At 38.8% G+C, this 23,302-nt stretch overlaps 1 protein-coding gene across 9 annotated transcripts in view; it reads left to right on the top strand.

Moving 5' to 3' along the window:
- Positions 1–23,302, top strand: part of DEPDC5 (DEP domain containing 5, GATOR1 subcomplex subunit) — a 128,459-nt gene that overhangs the window by 6,913 nt on the left and 98,244 nt on the right. For all 9 annotated transcript variants that reach the window (XR_005983785.1, XM_041729006.1, XM_041729011.1 and 6 more), the window contains exons 6-12: positions 163–246; positions 1,237–1,286; positions 7,708–7,777; positions 13,304–13,382; positions 14,276–14,337; positions 19,001–19,070; positions 19,398–19,470. Coding sequence is in view for 8 of the 9 variants with exons in the window: in XM_041729006.1 (XP_041584940.1) it covers positions 163–246; positions 1,237–1,286; positions 7,708–7,777; positions 13,304–13,382; positions 14,276–14,337; positions 19,001–19,070; positions 19,398–19,470 (488 nt within the window). In the remaining variant the exon portion in view is untranslated. The remainder of the gene's footprint in view (positions 1–162; positions 247–1,236; positions 1,287–7,707; positions 7,778–13,303; positions 13,383–14,275; positions 14,338–19,000; positions 19,071–19,397; positions 19,471–23,302) is intronic.

Genomic DNA, 23,302 nt, shown 5'->3' with positions numbered 1-23,302 from the left:
TTTCTGGGAGGATGACGTGCTTTGTTAGTGTTGTGTTATCAGATATTCTTCCAGTAGTTTTCTCGTTTGCTTAAAGATTTCTTCATGCTGAGTGTACATTATCTTAAGCCTATGAAGTGTGGCAGAGTAACACAGAGAGGTATGTTTGATTATCCCTTTTAGGATGTGACCCTTGACCTAGTGGAATTAACCTTTAAGGATCAATATATTGGCCGTGGGGATATGTGGCGATTAAAGAAAAGTTTGGTAAGATGTGTTTAAAAAAAAAGAAAGTATGTTACTTTTCCTATTATGTTGAATAATTTATGTTCCTTGTAGAGATTTAGTAGGGAGAGGGTATAAAATCATTTCTAATTCCAGTATCACAGATAATTATGGTAAACCCTTTGTGTATCTTCTTCCATTCTCTTTGTAATTTTTCTTTTTTTTCCTGAGCTTTGTTTTGCTTGTTTATAGGTTTTTACTCCACACTTTTTATTCGAATGGGAAATTGTTATTTTACAGTTGAATGGAACTTTAGCTTTCATATGTTCATGTCACCTCCCCATGGACAGGTATTTATTACCCTTAACTTATAGGTGTGAAAACTGCGATTGAGAGGACAGCGATTACCCAAGACTAAAAAAATTATAGTCAGTGGTTGACACCAGGTTGACCCAGATCTTGTCGCTTCCCAGTTAGACTGCTTTTTGCTGTACTCTCCTCCCATTTTCCTGATTTATTTATTTTGAATTAACATTTTCTACTTAAAATGATCTGTTAATTGTGACCTGGTGCTGAAAATTCTTATTGGGCATTTTGAGCATGATAAAGCAACAAATTATAGGTAGAATTTCCATACAGGGAATATTTTCAGAAAAAAATGTTTGCTCATTTTTTATTGGATAGGGGAGGGCTCCATTCTAGAAAATGAGAACTAAAATGAGAAATAAATGTTCTGTAATTAAGTATGTAAATAAAGATACGTATGTAAACGTATGTGAAGATAAGTGTGTTAATGAAAGTGGGCACTTATTTTCCACTTGGTCTTTATTGTCTATACTTGTCACAGTCTTAAGAACCTACTGTTATTCCTGCCCCAGCAGGTTTGCTTATGGGGTAAATCTATTACTCCCATGTTAATTGAACCTTGGGTTGTTAGAAGAAATGAAAAAGGCAGGAGACTTTCTTTGTAACCTTTTATGGCCTTGATGTATTGTTGAATCTCATATTCTCTGCCTCTCTATCTTCCTTTAGGTCAGCACATGTGCCTATATCACTCAGAAGGTGGAATTTGCTGGCATCAGGTAGATATTACATCACTATTGACTTCTCAACTAGTACCTGGGAGTAGGATCTAGTGCAGTAACTGGGCTACATATGGCATTTGAGGCATGGGATATCCATATAATAAAATGCACCAAAGCTTAAAAGGTTAGATTGCTGTTGCTAAAACAAACCAAAAAACCCAAAAATGCACTATAGTAGATTTTTTTTTTTTTTAAAGATTTTATTTATTTATGAGAAACACGGGGCGGGGGGTGGCGGTGGCAGAGACACAGGCAGAGGGAGAAGCAGGCTCCATGCAGGGAGCCTGATGCAGGATTCGATCCCAGGTCTCCAGGATCACGCCCCGGGCTGAAGGTGGTGCTAAACTGCTGAGCCACTAGGGCTACCCCTATAGTGGTTTTAAGGCGAGTGGAAGTTGCTGAAGCTGCATGGTATTCTGTAACAAAGGAGGTGTAGCCTCATAATTTTAGAACTAGAAAAAGCTGGAGATAAATATAATTAATCAGACCTTTTCACTTCACAGATGAAGAAACAAACTTGTAGAGACAAAATGACTAGCACAGTAGTTCCTGATTTGCTGCCTTTTTAACCATATTGCACTGCCCTTGATTTATTAAAATTACTCCTAAAATTCCGTTTATAAAGAAGAGAATAAAATGAAATTTCTTTTAATTCAAAAAGGACAATGTCTACAGAGTAAAGCCTTCAAACAGTGCAAAAAGGTATATAATGAAAAATTCTTCTCCTTAGAAGAAAGTTTTTTTCCTGAAATTTATCATGTATAACACAAGCATGTTTACATTTGGTTAACTCATTTCTTTTTTTAAAAAAAGATTTTATTTATTTATTTTAGAGAGAGTGCCAACAAGTAGGGGGAGGGCCAGAGGGAGAGCAAGAGAGACTCTCAAGCAGATTCTGTGCTGAATGTGGATCCCAGTGTGGGGCAAGATCCCAAGACAGAGACTAGGACCTGAGCTGGAATCAAGAGTCAGATACTTAACCAACTGAGCCACCCAGATGCCCCTGGTTGACTCACTTTTAATAGCACCAGGATTGACCAGTGGGTTCTGGTGAGGTAGTCTGGTCCACTAAAAGTTCCCTATCAACTTTTCACTTAATGGTTTCACCAATTGATAATTGTTGCAAGATGATGATATTCTAATGAAGTCATTTCTTCTACCTTTATTAGCCAGAATCCTGTCTGTAAAAAACATTTCATCAATTAGGGCTATTTGATTGGTCTGAACTACTGGTCCTAACGAGAAGAAAGGATAAAGGATTAATTTTTTTTTTCCCAAAAAGGGGATAGTTCAAAAATTGGAAGGTCAAGAGTCTTTGAAAAATCTTAGCAAAATATTTTAAAGCACAGCCCAAGAAGTGACTAAGCCTTGAGCAAAACGAGAAATGCAAACTAGATTCATACTTTCCAGTATAACATAGTCTCTCCAAAGTGGTTGGCCAGGAGTCAGAAAACCTATAATCTACTCCTGCACTACCAGTGATTAGCAGGGTGAGTTGGACAGGTCAGGGGGACTCTGAGTCTACTCCTCTGCAAAATGAAATGGTTGGTTTAAAATCTTTTTCTGTAAAGGACCAGAGAGTAAATATTTCACACTTTGGGCCACATGGGTCTTAGGTCTCTGTTACAAATTCTTCTTCTTTTTTTTTTTTCGACATTTAAAAATATAAAATCCATTCTAGCTGTTGGCCACATAAAAATAGGAGATGGGCTGGATTTGGCAGGCTATAGTTAGCTGAGCCCTTGTTTAGAAACCCACTCAGATACCTTTCATTCTTAAATTTCTTGTTTTTCTCTGCAAGTGCCCATATCCACATGGTGCCAGACATAGAAATGAAAACCCTGATATAACATCAGGGTTAAAGTTTAGACTTTAAAGATATGTCCTAATATTTTGCTCATTCATGGTTAAATGTAAACCACAGTCTTACTATTTCTCTGGAAGGCTTATTTATAGTCTTCCTACACTGGATCAAAAGTCACTTTCTTTCCTACAAGGAGGCATGCAAATTAAAAAAAGAAAGAAAGAAAGAAAAGATGCTGTGGACCTCACGTAACAAAAGATAGTCATTATTTACATAAAGTCATAATTATTGAATTTTTCTGTAATTTAGCCTCTTTACCCAGTAATTTAGTTAATACTTAAGAATATATGAGAGTTTCATTACCTTGAAATCTTGCCTTTAAAACATCATTTTTCCTTCAAATATAAACATTTTGATTTTCTCTGAATAAATTCCCAAAATATTCTTCAAAATGTTAGTGATGCCTGAATGGCTCAGCGGTTGAGCTCTGCTTTTGGCTCAGGACGTGATCCTGGAGTTCAGGATTGAGTCCCACATTGGGCTCCCTGAGGGGAGCCTGCTTCTCCCTCTGTTATGTCTGTGTCTCTCTCTCTGTGCCTCTCATGAATAAATAAATAAAATCTTTAAAAAAAAAGTTAAAAATAAACCCTGCAGTTGTATTTTTAAAAATATTAAAAATTTAAAAATATTAAAATTTTAAAAGAAAAATATTGCACTAAAATCTTATCTCCTAAATAATAGCATTTTGTTTTTTTAAAACATAGAAACCTTGTTTATTTGATCTCATCATGAAGAGATCTCATTTTTTTCCAGATAGAGTTTTGGGACTACTGACTAGCTAAGGTTTCTTTTTTTACTTAAAAAAAAATTTTTTTTTCTGACTCACACTCCAGAGGAAGCAGCACTGAATAATTTCTGGCCCTGACTTCTCAGCTGTCCAGAAGACAGACTTGTGTGGAGAGTCACAGTTAGAGCCCATTAATATACCCAGTTTGGGTATTTTCCTGCTAGATCTTCCATACCTCAGAGATCTTCTGGGATCTTCTCTGACTTGAGTCGGATTCTGTGGTGGCCATTCTCTTAAAATGTCTTTCCTAATTATAGAATTAGTACCAAGTACCACTTGTTTATCATGTGCTAGATATTGGGCATATACTGAGTATTACTTGCTCTAGGTAGGCAGTTTGCAAAATAGAATAAAGAAGCAGAAAAAATAAACAATATTTCTACTCAGAATCAGCCAGTATTAACATTTTGACACAGTTCTGCCAAAATATTCTGTCTTCCTCTCTACCCTCCCCACTTTGACTTGAGATAATATGTATACATGATTTTATATATTGTTAAAAAAAAAAAAAACCCAAAAACTCTATTTTCATTATTTGAAAAAAAAATAAGACATTTGGGTAATAGAGTATAAAGAAGAAAACTTGGGGCACCTGGGTGGCTCAGCAGTTACGCATCTGCCTTCTCCTCAGGCTCTGATCCCAGCTCAGCAGGAAGTTTGCCTCTCCCTCTGCACAGCCACCCCTCCCCGCATGCTCACATACTCCCTCTCAAATAAACAAAATCTTTTTTAAAAAAGAAGAAAGCTGGGGTAGCCCTGGTGGCTTAGCAGTTTAGCGCCACCTTCAGCCCAGGGCGTGATCCTGGAGACCCGGGATCGAGTCCCACGTCGGGCTCCCTGCATGGAGCCTGCTTCTCCCTCTCTCCTCTCTCCTCTCTCTTCTCTCTCCCTCCCTCCCTCTCCCTCTCCCTCTCTCCCTGTCTCTAATAAATAAATAAAATCTTTAAAAAAAAAGAAGAAAACTTACAATGGAATATAAGCCAACTGTGTACAGATAACTACTATTAAATTTTAGTGTAACCTTTCAGTATTTTCTTTTCTTTTTTGAAATTTTTGAAAATTAAGTAACCTCCATGCCTAAAGTGGGGCCTGAACTCGCAACCCAGAGATGAAGAGTCACATGCTCTGTCATCTGAGTCAGGCACCCTTTTTATATATTTTTAAAATTATTCATAAATTATGCATACATGCATGTATTTTTACATAGACGATAGTGTGTACCATCTTGTATCCTTTGTTTCCACTTAAAAGCTTATAAGCATTTGTGAAGTTAAAACTCCTTGTAAACATGATTTTAATGGTGCCATGATATTCTGTTGTCTGGATACATAATAATTTACTTAGCTTGTCTGCCATTGTTGGACATTTAGGTTTATTCAAGGTGTGTTATGCAGATAACACTACAGGTATTATATTTTGCATTTTTTTTAACTTTGTATTCACAGAATATGAAATTTAGCTGTAAAGGGTAGTGGAGATCACTGACCCACAACAGCTTGCTCCATAGAAAAGGGAGAAGAAATGCCCTGCCCACACTCCTACATAAATCAAGGACTAGTACCCATCAGGTTTCCTCCTTCATCCTCAGGGCTTGGCAGTGTGTCTTTCTGCCTCTTTTTTTTTTTAAGATTTTATTTTTTACTCATGAGAGACAGAGAGGCAAAGACCTAGGCAGAGGGAGAAGCAGGCTCCCTGCGGGGAGCCTAATGTGGGACTCATTCCCAGGACCCCAGGATTACCACCTGAGCCAAAGGCAGATGCCCAACCACTGAGTCACCCAGGTGTCCCCCATTCTGCCTTTCATGCAGGGAGCCATGTGCACTCTTGGGCTTTGTCCTGGAGGATGGATATTTTGAATCTGTCACTGGTAGTTTTTCTTCCCTTGAACCACCAGAAAAGAGAGGAGAAGCTACCTCAGGGCCATTCTCAGTTCCCATTTGGGTAAGGGCAGATTTTAGGTTTAGGAGCAAAGGTTAAGATGGCATTTTCTGTGATTGTGTGTTTTATAAAGAACCATTTACGTTGGAATAATAACTGGTTCACAGTTCACCAAATCCTCTCATTTACAATATCTCACTGGGTCTTCCCAAGAGCTGTAGAAGATGGATGGGGCAGGGTTCTTATTAACCACATTTACTGCTTTTTAAAAAACTGGCTCAGAAAGATTGTGGCTTGACCTCCACAGACAGTGGAGATGCTAATTTAAGCTCAGATTTTCTAACACTACTTTGTACATACTAGCAGAAATTGGTACGTTAGTGTGGTAACAATGAGCTCATTTTAGAGGTCAGTATAATCTGGTATTTAGTGGCCTGTATGCAGAGTACTTTGTGCTAATAGAACTCAGAGATCATGGGAACATTGAATCCTTCCTTATGTTAAAGAAACAGAAGTCTCTTCTCAGTTAAGCTTGTTGGAGTTGTCCACTCACAGACACACTTGGGCAAAGGAGTACCAAGAGGTAGCACTTTTGGTGAAAGCAGAGCTGGGAAGCATATTTAAAAGCAAAACAAAATATGGGCTTGGTCCAGCTTTCTTCATTTTACAGATAGGAGGGAGGGCCAGGAAGGCTGACTGATTGTCCAGTGTTTCTCAGGTAGTCTGAGCTGTGACTCATGGTACACGGCATTTTCCTTGCTTTGATTTTATCTTTTCTTCTTTTTTATGAGGACTGATTGCTTAGGGCCAGGCAGGAATTTGCATTGGGGTTGCTAGAAGAGAAGGGCTTGAGTGGTTGGTTGAGGGATGATTACAAGGTCCTCAGATAACAGCTACCCCTCTCCAGGATAGCATTTTGTATTAATATTTACCATTGTTACAGTTCTTGCTAATATAAGTAGCCACTAATACTCTTTTTTTTTTTTTTTCACTAATACTCTTAATACAAATAGCTGCTAGTACTCTTAGCTCTAGAACCTTCTATCCCAGCACTGTCCCGAACAATTTCTCCACAGTATCTGGTTTAATTCTTAGGACAGCTCTATAAAGTGGATTTCATTATTTCCTTTTTTAAAGATAAGGGTGCTGGGCCTCAGAGTTATTTCCCTATGACCATTCAGCTAGTTAAATGACCCTCAGAACTGAGATTCCTGCCGAGACTAGTTCCAGTCAAGGCTGGTCAGCTCAGAAGGCTCTGCTCTTTGAACTGTGCTATTCATTTTATGCCCTTAATAAATTTCAGAAGAAAAGACATTAAGCCCCCAAAGTGTAATATCAAGTTGCCATGAGAATTTTTCCACAGAATGGCCTCCATTGAATAGGGACTCTGGCCCTACATTCCTCTTGACTGCTTGTCTTCTAATCCTGATATTAAGATGGATTTTATTTCCGTTGAAAATCATCATATCAAAACTAGGATTAGCAAAATTGTTTGTCAATCCTTCCTGTTTTTGTGACATGGACCCTTTGGGATTTGACAAAAACTGTAATTCTCTGCCTGGAAAACTTTGCACGGTTTCAGAGGATTCATGGATTCCTGAAGCCCTTTCTGAGACTTGCATGTTGCCTATGGACTCCCAGATTAAGAATGTCATACAAATTCAAAATTCAATACACTCTGAGAATTCTTTATGTTGTATAACAATACCCTCTGAGAATTCTTTATGTTGTATAATCTGTTCATGACATTCTCTCTGGAAGGAAATTTATAACTGGGCAGGTCATTTGGGGATAAGTATCAGAGTACAGTGAGCCACCCTGAAGTCATCCCTGTTTCTTTGTGTTTTATATAAGACTTGTAATAACTCGTGTGTGTGTGTGTTTTTCAGGGCACAGGCTGGTGAGCTGTGGGTCAAGAATGAGAAAGTCATGTGTGGTTATATCAGTGAAGATACCAGGGTGAGATTAATAAAATGCCTTTTGGTTTTGTTTTTTTTTTTTTTTAAGATTTTATTTTTATTTATTTATTCATGAGAGACATAAGACATAGAGAAAAGCAGAGACACAGGAAGAGGGAGAAGTGGGCTTCTTGTCTATGCAAGGAGCCCGATGTGGGACTTGAACCCGTGAGTCCGGGATCACGCCCTGAGCCAAAGGCAGGTACTCAACCGCTGAGCTACCCAGGCGTCCCTTGGTTTTGTTTCTTCATATGATTACATCTGAGTCCTGAAACCAACAATAAGACAGAAAAAAAAGCAAAAACCTGATAATCTCCTGGTGGATACTATCCATCCAGGTAGATAATATTGTAATATTTGTCAAGGACTCTTGGAATTCTAATGTCTTACAGTTGGATCTCTATAGTTTGCAGTCGATCATTGTTTTCTTTTCTGAAAGAAGTCTGAACCATAGCTATAGTATCTAGCTTTCAGACTTCAATGCCTGCTGATGCATAGCAAAAGTTAAACTCAGGAGAAGAATTGCAGTTAGTAAATATGAACAGAAACCTTTGCAAAGGAATCCCCTCTTTGGCTCTCTATTCTGGTTTGAAAAATCCAAAATGAACAGCTGTAAACATTACCCATGCTGGTGAAACCACCTGTCTGTTTTTCCTTGTTCTCGTCCCCTGCTCCTTTGAGAGCAGTGGTTTGAACAGGGAGTAATCTGGCTTCCACAGGGGTTTTTTGGCAATGTCTGGAGACATTTTTGTGTGTTACAGCCAGGATTTTGTGAAGCATGTTGCTAAACATGATACAGAGTATAAGGAAAATCTCTAGAACAAAGAATTACTTGGTCCAAAATAGCAATAATGTGATGGGGGGGTTGTCTTACACATTATGGGACATTTAACAGCATCCCTAGCTTCTGTGCACTAGATACCAGTAGTACCCTGCAAGTCATGATAAACAGAAATGTCTCTAGTCATTACCAAGTGCCTCCTGGAGGAGCAAACTTGCCTCTAGTTGAGAACCATTTGCCTTTATAGGTAACCACTATCTCAATTCTTTTTTTGTATTTTTTCCTGTTTATGTAGTGTTAATATATATGTGTTTTACCTAAACAGTATATTATTTGTTTCACTTATTTTTGAGCTTTATAAAAGTGAAAAAAAATACATGTAGTCCATTTTAGTTAGCTTTTTTGTACCTGATACTATATATATGTATGTATATGTGTTTATTATTATTATTTTTAAAGATTAATTTATTTGAGAAAGATCTAGTGCAGGTGTGTGAGTAGGGGAAGGAGCAGAGGGAAAGGGAGAGGAAAAGAATCTCAAGCAACTCCCACTGAGTGCAGAGTCTGATGCAGGGCTTCATCTTACAACACTGAGATCATGACCCGAGCTGAAATCAAAAGTCTGACACTTAACCAAATGATCCACCCAGGCGCCTCTCTCTCTATATATATATATTTAAAGATTTATTTATTTATTTATTTATTTGAGAGAGAGAGAGAGAGAGAGAGCAGCAGGGAGGGGCAGAGGAAGAGGAAGAGTCCCAAGCAGACTCTGCCCCAGGCACAGAGTCCAACACATGGCTTGATCTCATGACTCAGATCATGACCCTAGCTGAAACCAAGAGTTGGACACTGAACTAACTGTGCCACCCAGGTGTCCCCCTATATATATGTTTTTAATCTATAATTAGGAATATGTGGGCCATAGGTAAGATAATGGCAAATTATTTTTCAAAGTTTTTGGACCAGTCTATATCCCTAGTAACAACATAAAATCTCCTATTCTTTTCGTTTTTTTCAACATTTGGTGTTAGATTTTTAAGGTTTTTGCAGCTCTAGTGGGCACAATTTTTTTAAAAAATTTATTTATGAGAGATACACACAGAGAAAGGCAGAGACACAGGCATAGGGAGAAGCAGGCTCCATGCGGGGAGCCTGATGTGGGACTTGATCCCGGGACTCCAAGGATCACGCCCTGGGCCAAAGGCAGATGCTAAACCGCTAAGCAACCCAGGGATCCCCAAACTGTTATTTTATAGTGATCTTATTTTGCTTTTCCTAGAAATCCACTCTTAAGCATGATTTACAAAGACCATGATAATTTGACATGTGGTTACCTCTTCAACCTCATTTATAATGCAGAACATTATCCATGAACATCCTTCATTCTAGAGGGGAATTCAAAGTGGGGAATTCTCATTCAATGGGGATGCATGAGTGAACAGCACAGATGAGATCCCTCCTGGTAAAGAGCTTATACCCTAATGAGGAGACAGATATAAGCAGACACCCAGAGCTTGTATCTACACAGAGTAGATATAAGTTCATAAATGTAATTACAGATTATGATGAGTACTTCAAAGGAAATTAATTGGTTAATAAGAACGATTAACTGAAGGTGGCCTTAGTAAACAAATGAGATAAATTAAACATTCTTAGGGAAACAGAATGTTGTGATAGAGAATAACAGATCTTCTTTACAGAGGTGGACAGGGAGGCGTCTGAGAAAATGCCAGAAAGGTGAAATTTAGCCAGTATATGGAGGTTGAGGCAAAGAGCTTTTCCAGGTAGAGGAAACAATTGTGAGAGGACAGTGTAGTAGAAGTATAGGAGATGAAAAGGTGAATGATGTCGGTGGGAACATGGACTGGTTGCAGCCAGTTCACTCAGGTCCTTGCAGCCAGTGTAGAATTTGTTCTAAGGACAATTGGAATCCATTGAAGAATTTTAAGTGGGGGAGTGATTCCCAAATTATGCATTCAAAAGACCATTTATTCATCCAGTTGGATCTTGTTGTTGTTACATAAGTTAACCTATTATAGGCTAGTGATGTTTCAAATGGTGGAACTTCTACTGGTCTCTGAATTCCTTTCATCCACTTATGGCCCACTTCACTGTGATGGAAGAAGTGGTGGTAGGTCCAGGCACCACTAGCTACTGTTTCCATGCAAGAACCATAGTGTCAGATGCCCACAGCTCGTTTTTTTTCATCTTAGTTTTGCCACAGAAGGAGCATGTGTACTTGGTGTGCTGTCTTTTTAAATTCCTTCTCCATCCTCCTGAGGGAGACACCATAACAGGTGCTGTATTTACCCATGATTCTGACCTTCATGATGTGTTTGGCCATGTCACCATAAGGTAGGTCCAAGTTCAGAGAGCCATTCAGTTGGATTTTGTTGAACAAAAAAAAACCCAAAGTAACAGTGGCAAATTGATGCTCCAAAGTAAACTTTTTCTCTCTGGTGAAAGAAGTCCATGGGACTTCCTGGCTGGTATGGCAGTTGTCACCAATTATTGGTGATCTAAGACTCATTTTGTCCTCCTGTTCTGCCTTCCTCAGGACTGGGCTTCCGTGGTATAGCTGGAACTGCTGTAATCACATTCATATTCTAAGTAGAGGAGAGAGGAAGGGAAGAAAGACAAGAGAGATACACCTTTCAGTGATGTCAGCTTCAGGATGTGACATTTCTGTTAACATCTTACTGGCCAGAATTTAGTCACATGTAGCTGCTCAGGAAGCTGAGAGGTTTAGTCTTTTGATTGGGTCCCTTGCCTCATGGAATAGAATCAGCTTCTCATTACTTAGGAAGAAAGGATGTGGCATAGACACCTATAGTTCTCTGGCTCTGTATAGTGCATTGTTTGTAGGGGCAAGGGTAGAAGCAGAGAAACAAGTTAGGAGGATAGAAACTGTGGCATAGACTAAGGTAGGAACTGTAGCAATGGAGGGATGTGGGCAGACTTGAGATACATTTTGGGGTAGAGTACACAAAACATGCTGATGGATTGGATATGAGAAGTGAAGGAAAGAGTACTGATCAGGTTGATAGACAGATGGTGGTGTCATTTTTGAGGTGGGGTAGACTGGGGAGGAGATATTTGGGAGGAATAGGAATTGAAAAAAAATGTGAGATACCTGTTGGACTTCTGAGTATAGAAACCTGGGGAGGTAGTGGAGTCTGGAGCTCATTTCATCTCTTTTTTTTTTTTTAATTTATTTTTATTTATTTTTAAAAAGATTTTATTTATTTACTCATGAGAGAGAGAAAAACAGAGAGAGAGAGAGAGAGAGAGAGAGAGAGAGAGCGGCACAGACACAGAGAGAGAAGTAGGCTCCATGCAGGAAGCCTGACTTGGGACTTGATCCCAGGTCTCCAGGACCACGCCCTGGGCTGAAGGCAAGTGCTAAACCGCTGAGCCACCCAGCCTTCTCCATCATTTCATCTCTTTTCCCGTATGTTCCCTCGCTTTACCCTGTCCTGCCCTTGGAAACCATTTGCTATTCTTCAAACATGCCATATTCTCTCTTTCCTCCGTGTCTTTGCACATACTGCTCTCTCCTGCCTGGAGCATTAGGATCCTGCCTTCTCCCCTTACAAGCTACTCATCCATCCCTCTATACTAGTCTCAGGCTACTTTGCTTCTGGGAAGCCTTCCTGGTTCCTTGAGGTAGTCTGAGTGAAGGGCATGTATGATGTGAATTATAATTTAGAATTTATTAGACTGGCAGCTTATCAACTGGCATGTCTTAGTCCAAATTCTGCATTCATAATGAGGTTTTCTTGACTTTCCTGGGTAGCTTTACTGCCCTTCTCCTACGTTTCTTACGGGAACCTTCATGGAATGTTTGTATATGGTGCAGTCTTTTGCATGTCTTAATCCTCTACCATAAGCTTCTAGAGGGTGGGGACAAAAATCTTCTCTTCGTGACTTATGATGCCAGGGATGAAGCTTGCTTTTAGAAGTCTCATGTCACAATCAAGAAAAATATTTCATCATTGTTTTTTTTTTGGGGGGGGGGATGGTAAAAAACATATACAATATTTTATTTGTTTTTTAAGATTTTGTTTTTAAGTAATCCATACATCCAATGAGGGGCTCAAATTTACAACCCCAAGCTCAAAAGTCACAGGCTTTACTGACTGAGCCAGCGAGGTCCCCCACCCTGTCTTAACATTTTATTTAATTTTATCTTACCTTATTTTTTAAAAATATTTTATTTATTTATTCATGAGAAACAGAGAGAGAGAGGCAGAGACACAGGCAGAGGCAGAAGCAGGCTCCATGCAGGGAGCCTGATGTGGGACTCGATCTCAGGTCTCCAGGATGATATCCTGGGCCAAAGGTGGCGCTAAATCGCTGAGCCACCAGGCCTGCCCTATTTTACCTTATTTTATTTCATTTTATTTTTAGAGAGAGCAAGACTGAGTTGGGGGAGTGGCTAAGTGAGGGGAGAGAGAGAATCTCAAGCAGGTTCCAAGCCCAGTGCAGAGCCCCATGAGGGGGGGCTTGATCTTAAGACCCTGAGATCAGGACCTGAACTGAAATCAGGAGTCAGACACTTATTGGCTGAGACATTCAGGCACCCCTGTCTTAACCATTTTAAAGTGTATACAGTTCAGTAGGGTTAAGTACATTTACATTTACATTGTTATGAAATGTATCTCCAGAACTTTTTTCATTTAGCACACCTGAAATTCCATGCATCATTGCTTCTTAATGCAACTACGTTTTTGTTTATTTCAGGTGGTGTTCCGTTCTACGTCGGCTATGGTTTACATATTTATTCAGATGAGCTGTGAAATGTGGGATTTCGATATTTATGGTACTGTTCTTAAGTGCTGGTTGAAGCTCTCACTGGATAGACATTTCTGGTTTCCCCTAAGTTGGTATCATTTTATAGTAAGCTACTGACATTCTCTAAAAATGTGTCGTAAGATCTTTACAAATCGTCAAATGCCAAAATAAATAGAAGGTAAATATTTTACATATATATATTTACTTGGAATTCCCGTAATGGAAAATCTGACTTCTCAGATCTTTAATCATTCTACATGTACAGGTTGGAAGGTCATAAAGTCACTCGATGCCTAGGAACCAATACTTTGTTTGATATCGTTCATTTCTCTTCCTATCACTCACAGAAATCTTCATGTTTGTCTTATTTTATTAGAGTTACTATGTAATGAGTAGAGGGCTGCTATGAGATGTGGTTACAGTGTCCAACACACCAGTCATATGTACATACAGTACATGTATTTCAAATTTGTGGTTAGCAAAATTACAAACTAATTTCTGTTATGGGTCATCAGGGTCACTCAAGAACAGCAGGACCTGCAGCTGATAATTCGGTGAATGCCCAGGGTCATCTTCTAACCAACTTTAAGCATCACTGTGAAAATACGCACATTTAGGGGTTAGATGGGTCTCTCATTCTGAAGTTGACACTGCATTTTTCAGTCATCAAAGTATTTTCAATCTTGGCTTTTACCTTAGAGTCACAGCGTCTACAGAGTGAAGCAAATATTAAATTTGGCTCAATTAGAAAGTCTAGAAAGTCTATAAACTACTTTTATACATCTGGCTTTTATGATCTTGTTTTAAGATATAGCAGAACCCACCTTGTCTTTGGTCCTATTCCTGCTACTTTACTGAGAGAAGATATTATAAACAAGAAATAAAGATAATCTTCACCCTCTTCTCATTGTTGCTTTTCAGGGGATCTATATTTTGAGAAAGCTGTGAATGGTTTCCTTGCTGATCTCTTTACCAAGTGGAAGGTATGTTTCTTATGCACTAAATCTCATTGTATAAATATTACTCATTGCAGATTTTAGAAATACACTATTTATAGTAAGCTGCCTTTTTGTTTTTTAAGATTTTATTTATTTATTCATGAGAGACCCAGAGAAAGAGGCAGAGACATAGGCAGAGGGAGAAGCAGGCTCCTTGAGGGAGCCTGATGTGGGAGTTGAACTTGGGACCCCAGGACCACGCCCTGAGCCAAAGGCAGACCCCCAACCACTGAGCCACCCAGGAGTCCCTATTAACCTCTTTAATTAAAGTATCTTAAGTAAAGCCTAAATTGATAAAACTCTATATTTACATTGCTTTAACCACCTCAACATGATAAATTGTTTTTTTTTTTTTTAATTTTTATTTATTTATGATAGTCATACAGAGAGAGAGAGAGAGAGAGAGAGAGAGAGAGAGTCAGAGACACAGGCAGAGGGAGAAGCAGGCTCCATGCACCGGGAGCCTGACGTGGGATTCGATCCCGGGTCTCCAGGATCGCGCCCTGGGCCAAAGGCAGGCGCCAAACCGCTGCGCCACCCAGGGATCCCCACCTCAACATGATAAAGGTCATTTGTGGAAAACCCACAGCTGACATCCGACTAAATGGTGAAAGTCTGAAAATTTCCCCTTTAAGATTTAGGAACATGGTAAAGATGCCTGCTTTTACTGCTGGTATTCAGTGTTGTACTGGAACTTCTAGTGCACAATAACTAGGGAAGAAAAAGAAATAGAAGGCATCTGTATTGGAAAAGAATATGTAAAACTATTTCTGTGCACAGATGAATTCTTATATGTAGAAAATCCTAAAAAAATCCACAAAAAACTGTTAGAGCTGATAAATGGATTTTGCAAAGTTGCAAGGTACAAAATCAACACACACACACAATCAGTGTTTCATCAGTGATGAACAGTCTGAACAGGAAATTTAAAAACAACCAAATTTTAAAAAGGTAATTATTTAAAAAAAAATTCCATTTACAAGAGCATCAGAGAGAATCAAATACTTTGGAATATTTACCCAAGGAGGTGCATGATTTGTATACTAAAACCTATAAAACCTTGGTGAAATAGATTAACAAAGATATAAATAAATGAAAAACAACCCATGATCATAGATTGGAAGGCTTAATATTGTGAAAGTGGAAATACTACTCAAAACAAACTATAGTTCAGTTCCTATCAAAATCTCAATGGCCTTTTTTTTTTTCCACAGAAATGGAAAAACTGATTCTAAAATTTATGTAGAATTGCAAGGGATCCTTATAGCCAAAACAACCTTGAGAAGGAATAGCAAAGTTGGAGGACTCTTACTTTCTAATTCCAGAACTTACTACAAAGCTAACGTAGTCAAAACAGCGTTGTCCTGGCTTAAAGATAGATATATAAATCAATGGAATAGAGTTGAGAGTACAGAAATCAATCCATACATCCATGGTCAGTTGACTTTAGACAAGGATGTCAGGTCCATTCATGAGGGAAAGAATAGTCTCTTCAACAAATGGTTCTGAGTCAACAACTGAGTGTCCAAATGCAAAAGAATGAATTTGGACTCTCACTTCATAGCCATATACAAAAATTAACTCAAGGTGGGGTACCTGGGTGTCTCAGTTGGTTAAGCATCTGACTTGTGATTTTGGCCCAGGTCATGATCTCAGAGTTGTGATATGGAGCCCTGTGTTCAGCTCGCTACTCAGCAGGGAATCAGCTTCTCTCCCTCTGCCCCTCCCCTCACTTGAATGCTCTTTGTCTCTCTTGAAAATAAATAAATAAATAAACAATAATCTGTCTTTTAAAAAATTAACTCAAGATGGATCAAAGACCTAAATTGGAAAGCTATTTGAGGTCACATTATATGGTGGGAAAGAGCATGGAGTTTGGGTAAAAGCAGACTGAATTTAAAATTACGATTCTACTCTGATTTGCTTTATTTTTCCTTTTTTTCTTTTTTTTTTTTTTTAATCTTGGAGTAGTCAGTCTCTCTGGGCCCCTATTCTCTTTTCTGTAAAATGGAGGTAATAATAGTTCCTGCCTCACAAGGTGTGCATCTATACATAATAAGGTCTCAATAGGATCCTTGTCTCAATTGAATCTAAGTCCCATCTTCCTTAGCAACACAGGAGCAATATCCTTCAGCTCTGAAGGGTACAGAAGTAGAAATACAATGCTTGCCCCCAGAAAACTTACAGACCCGCTAGGGAGCTTGTATCTCCGTATTTGAAACAATAGCAAACCGTGTGCTTTAGGGATTGGAATTTTATTTACCTTTGAATTTGGGCCTGGAAGCCTGAAGAAGGTTTGGATGGTTGGAAAGAAAGATGGAGAGGGTGTATCAGATGAACAGTTTGAGGAAAAAGATTTAGACAGGTGTGAGAGTGGGGTGTGGTCTTGGCACTTCACAGGGAGTTTATGTGGAGAATAATTAAGTAATGAGATGGATTAGAAGGATAGGGTCTCATCAAGACAGGTAGTTTGGACTTGACAGAAGTGTGGGAGTTATTAAAGATTCTCAAGCAAGAGACCAGTATGATCAAAGCCAGGGAGCATTTGAGGAAAGAAGAGTACAGCATCCAGGAGCTGTTTGGTGAAGGGACATGCTGGAATTAAGCAGAAGAGCCCAGAGTCTTCTGCAGTTATGAGGCTTAACAGTGATCAGTCCTTTTTGACTGAGTACAGCACCTGAAGTTTGGTGAGTAGGGGCTGAATAATGATTACCTTGGACCACATAATGGCCATTTCAGTATTGGGACTGTGAAAACCTTCAGTTCAAGTCTGGCTGAGTTGCCCCTTAGATGTCCCCTAACCCAAGATTCTGTGAGTGGATATATGTAATTAGATGTTGGGGAGGGATTTGGGTTAGACTCAGTCATTAGTTTATAGGACTTCATTCTTAGGATTTTATATTTTAAAATCAAGATCTTTATTTTATTTTAAGATTTTTTTTAAAAAATTTATTTCTGAGAGACAGAGAGAGAGAGAGGCAGAGACACAGGCAGAGGGAGAAGCAGGCTCCATGCAGGGAGCCCAATGCGGGACTCGATCCTGGGACTCCAGGATCACACCCTAGGCCGAAGGCAGGTGCCAAACCGCTGAGCCACCCAGGTGTCCCAAGATCTTGATTTTAAAGCAGGAGCTTGAAAATGAATGAAAATAACTTCCTATAACCACTCTATTGATTTAAGGATGTTTGGTGAAGGTTGTTTATTCTTTATACCTCCTATCTAATAAGTTAAAGCTAGAACCGTGGACAGCAGGATTGGATATGGGAGTTTATGAATTCATTTCAGAGCCCAAAATATAGTGATGGTGGGAGTAATAGTAGTAGTAGTAGTAGTAGTCCTAGTTAACATTTATTGAGTATTTTGCCATACTAGGTATCTTGATAAGTGTTTTATCCACATTCTCTCTCTTAATCCTCTTGCCCCTGTTATACAGAGAAAGTACAGCTTAAAGAGGTTGGATAACTTGCCCATGATTAACAGTATGTTAAAGCAGAATGAAGATTCTAATCTGGTGCCATCCATTTACCGAGAGCTAGCCTGAGGTCATAACCTCTGTGCTGTCCTGTCTGTATGTTTATAACCCCAGGCCATATCACCTATTGAATGGTATCCTCATCATTACATGAGTTGAGAGGCTCATATGCCCACACCAGCCCGTTGTAAGGCATTTTTTTTTCTATGTATTACTTATACCAAAATCACATAAATTTGGAGTTGAGTTTGGAGCACTGGGTATCCAGTACATTATTTGGTGGCTAATGAAGATCTGCTCTTTCCTAGCACTCTCCTCTTGGTGCTATGTGGCTTGTATTTAGGAATTTCTGTCCACTTATGATACATCCATGGGGGAAAGTAAGGTGGTGTCATGTATTTCATGTTGTATATATACCCTACGTGGTGAATGCTGAATTGTGTAGTCAGTGAGTATGGTGGGTTAGAGATGGTCAGTGTAGGCTCTCATCTTCGAAGATCTGGGAGGAACTGAAACTGGGCTTGTTGGCTCACCGATGCAAGCCAGATTTCATGCCATCTGTAAACACCCTCTTTCCAGAACGTTGATCTCCAGACTGTATGGAAATGTTCATTCTCACTAGTCCCTATTCCAATCCAAAGGTACTTCAGTGCTTTGGCTTCAACTCCTGCTTCTTTAAGCAGTTCCCAAGCCTCATTTTTTTAACAGTGGTAGGATGTGGGGATGTATTTGAGTCTCACATCCACTAGCATGGATTCTCTTCTTGTTTCCTAAACTACTGTTGCGAAGAAATTTTTAAAACACCGTAAAGCAGGTATAAATACCATGATCCTTTGACCCTAGGGTGATCTAGTTCATGCTGAATCAAGTGCTAGGAGATAGTGACCCAATACTTACTGGTGATTTCCTGTTTTTAAAGCACTTTTGGATTCCGGGGACTATAGGTAACTTGTCCAAGTCACGTAGTGGTAAATTTCAGAGCCAGAACTCAGTCCAGATCTTCTCATTCCAGCAGTGCTGTGTTCACTGAATTATGCAACCTATAATTATGTGACATCATCCAATATAGTGTGCTGCCACTGAGCCTCCTAAAATTGGGAATATTATGTTAATGTAGGCCCCTTCATCGTGAAGTGAATAAAATAAACGTGAGCCTTTTTCTCTACTCATTCCTAGGAGAAGAACTGTAGTCATGAAGTGACAGTGGTCCTATTTTCTAGAACTTTTTATGATGCAAAATCTCTTGGTGAGTAAGTCTTTCTCTTATAGTTCTTTCTTATTAAGCTAGCCACCCATTCCTTATAACTTTCCCTTTGCAGTGCTCATCTTGCCCACGTTTTCTGTTATGAGCATAGGGTAAAAAGGAAAACAGTCCATTAGTGGATGGATGAAGTCTGTGGCCCATGATTCATCTTAAAGCCAACCTGATACTTAATTTTATTCATTCATTCATTCATTCATTTGTTCATTTGTTCATTTGTTTTAGTGTTGCAAATTTTCAACCCAGAAGAGGGAGCAGAGAAACTGAATTTCTCTTCTCACTCTGATCTACGTGTGTTGTTTTCTTTTTCAGATGAATTTCCTGAAATAAACCGAGCCTCAATTCGACAGGATCACAAGGGACGGTACTATGAAGACTTTTATAAGTATGTTTGAGTGCTTTACTAGGCCTTTTTTTTCTTAGATTTCATTTATTATTTGAGAGAGAGCGCATGAGTGAGCACGAGCATTGGGGCAGAGAGAGAGGGAGAAGTAGGTTCTCAGCTGAGCAGGAAGCCAGATGTGATGTGATGTGATGCATCCACCCCAGGACCCCGGATTCATGACCTGGGCCAGAGTCTTATGCTTAGCTTAACTGCTTAACCGACTGAACCACCCAGGTGCTCTCTATTCATTTGTTTGTTTAGTTGTTTCTTTTCTAACTTAAAAATAAATTAACCTTTTCATTTTGGAATAATTCTGGGTTTATTGAGAAGTTACAGAGGTAGCCCAGAGAGAGAGAGAGTTCCCATATACCCTTTATCCAGTTTTCCTGATAACATTTCATAACTAAGGTGCATTTGTCAAAACTGCAAGATTAGCCCTGGTGTATTACCATTAACAAAATTTCAGGTGGTTCTCAGATTTCATCAGTTTTTCCACATTATGTTCCAGGATCTAATCCAGGATACACATTGCATTTAGACTTTCCAAACTTTGTTCTGTGAAAAATTTCAAACACCCAGAAAAGAAGAATAAATAATACAATGAATTCACATACCCAATACCTAGATTTAACAGTTATTATTATGCCACATTTATTTAATCTGTTTTTGTTTGTTTCTTTGTTTTGCTTCATCTGTTTTTTTTTGGCTAGATTTTATTTTAGAGTAAATTATAGATATTGTGACATTTTGTTCTTCTGCATATCTAAAAAATAGGAGCATTTTCACACATAACCACAATATCATGGTCACATTGAACAAAGGTAATTCTGTAATTTCCAGTGTCTAATATTCAGATTTCATTAATGTCTCTGAAATAACTTATGTTTGATCTGCTTGTTAAATCTAAATCTAAAGCAGTGAGAGCCTTCCTTTTTGTCTCCAAACATTGGATATACTGAAGAATCTGAGTTAATAGTCCTGCCATACTTTTCCACACAGAGACAGGCAGAGGCATAGGCAGAAGCAGGCTCCCCATGGGGAACACAATGTGGGACTCAACTCCAAGACCCTGGGATCATGACCCAAGCCAAAGGGGCAGACGCTCAACCACTGAGCCACCCAGGTGTCCCTGTAGGTTTTAAATGGATTGTTTTATTCTTCACTGGGGTACCGAGATTTTATGTTTAAGTAAAACATAAAATTTGGTATGAAGCACATTTCCTCACCTTACTACACTTGTTAAAGCCCTTAGAGACTGCTTTTCTCAAACATATAACTGTCTTATTGGTTCAGTCTTGCTGTCTCAGACTATTTCCTTCTGCAACAGAGGAAGAACCCTTTGCTAGTTTCCCTTGCTACCTCAGACGAAATCAGTGTCTCTCTGTTTTGCAGTAACAGTTTACTATGTGGGTTTAGTTTATGTCTCGGATGGCCAGTCTTCTCCCCTACCCCCAACCTGGAGCCTTAATCATATTTCTTTGTAGCTACTTCCTTCCTAAGTCTCATGCCAAATTTGGCACCAAATGCCAATTTTTATTTTCCTCCCTTCTCAATTTTATGATAGCATTCTTAGAGAATATATCTTTTATTCTTTTATGGTTATGTATATATTTTTAAAACTGTGATTGTGGATAAGCCCCAAAGAGTGACAGAGGTTATGGAAACTTTTTAGGCAGTTTTTTGAGCAACTTTTTAACTTTTTATTTCAAAAAATTTTAAATTATTAGAAAGTTGAAAGAGGAATATAATGAATATCTACATAATTTTCACCTAGATTTATCAGTTAATAGACATTGAATAGACATATGATATCTTATATTTCATTATCTATCTCCTAAGGCAAGGACATTGCAAAAGAATGTCAGGTTTTGGGGCACCTGGGTGGCTCAGTGGTTGAGCATCTGCCTTTGGTTTAGATCATGATCCCTGGGTCCTGGGAACAAGTCCCACATCTGGCTCCCCACAGGGAGCCTGCTTCTCCCTCTGCCTATATCTCTGCCTATCTCTCTGTCTCTCGTGAATAAATAAATAAAATCTTTATTAAAAAAAAAAGAATGTCAGATTTTGCCAATTGTCCTAATATTCCTTATTGAGATGTTTTTCCTGATCCAGATTTCTTTCTAAAATCATGCATCATTTTTAGCTTGTTTTTACAATATGTTATTATAAAGTTTTCAAAGATAGAGACAAGTTGAATGAATTGTATAGTGATTACTTGTATACCTACCACCTGATGTTCCATAATTAACATTTTGCTATACTGTTGACCCTTGAACAACATGGATTTGAACTGCATCGGTCCACTTATACATGGATTCTTTTGATAGATACAATACAGTACTGTAAAGGTATTTTCCTTATGATTGCCTTCTTTTTGAAAAAGATTTATTTATTTGAGAGAGAGAAAGAGAGCCTGTGCACACACACACGTGAGCAGAGAGAGGGAGAGAATCTCAAGCAGACTCCCTGTTGAGCACAGAATCGATTCAGGGCTCGATCCCACAACCCTGAGATCATGACCTGAGCCAGAATCAAGACAGACACTCAGCTGACTGAGCCACTCAGGCACTCCTCCTTATGATTTTCTTTTCTTTTTGGTTTTTTTTTAAAGATTTTATTGATTTTATTTATTTATTTGAGAGCAGAGAGCACAAATGTGGAGTGGCAGGGGAGAGGGGCTAAGGAAGGGGGAGAAGCAGGCTCATCACTGAGCAAGGAGCTTGATGTGGGACTGAATCCCAGGACCCTGGGATCATAACCTGAGCTGAAGGCTGATGCTTAACTGACTGAGCCACCCAGGTGTCCCTTCTTATGATTTTCTTAATAACACTTTCTTTTGTCTAGCTCATTTTATTAAGAATATAGTATAAAATACTTATACAAAATATTTTAATGGACTGTTTATGTTATCAGTAAGGTTTCTGGTCAACAGTAGACTATTAGTAAATGTTTTGGGGAGTCAAAACATACGCAGATTTTCAGTTGCACAGGGCAGGGTTATCAGTGCCCAATGTTGTTCAAGGGTCAGCTATATTTCCTTTATAACTTATCACATTACCGTTTTATATAATTTAAGAAATAATGCAACTTTATTGTAGAAATTTTGAAAAATCTATAGAAGAGCATAAGATAGATTTTTTAAAATTTATTTATTTATTTATTTATTTATTTATTTATTTATTTATTTATTTATGATAGTCACAGAGAGAGAGAGAGAGAGAGAGAGGCAGAGACATAGGCAGAGGGAGAAGCAGGCTCCATGCACCGGGAGCCCGACATGGGATTCGATCCTGGGTCTCCAGGATCGATTAGCGCCTGGGCCAAAGGCAGGCGCTAAACGGCTGCGCCACCCAGGGATCCCCATAAGATAGAAAATAAGACTATCTCCCTCTCCTATTCAGATGGTAATAAGATTATAATGGTTATCATTTGTATTCTGGACTTACCATGTATGGGACACTCACTATTCTAAGCACTTTAGTATCTTGGTTTCATTTAAATATCATAGTGTTCCTTGTGCTTATTGTTACCCCATTTTACAGATGTAGAAACTTGGACATAGAGTTTAAGTAACTTATCCAAAGTCCATGGAGGATTAAGTGATGGAGTATGTACTTGACTCAGGTAGTCTGGTTCAGACTTGGTGCTTTTGACCACTGCGTTCTTCAACCCCTACTGACCATACTTTAAATTATTTATGGATCTTCTTTTGGGTCCTGTATGCCTATGAGAATTTCATGAAAGTAATGGGCCATTTCTTCCCCCAGCATCACCATTTATCCCTTCATGCTGTTAAATTCTTCATACCACTTCAGTGGATTCCTGGAACCTT

The sequence above is a fragment of the Vulpes lagopus genome, chromosome 14 (genome assembly GCF_018345385.1).
Source record: "Vulpes lagopus strain Blue_001 chromosome 14, ASM1834538v1, whole genome shotgun sequence".
Taxonomy (NCBI): Eukaryota; Metazoa; Chordata; class Mammalia; order Carnivora; family Canidae; genus Vulpes; species Vulpes lagopus.
This window is presented reverse-complemented; position numbering and strand designations above follow the sequence as displayed.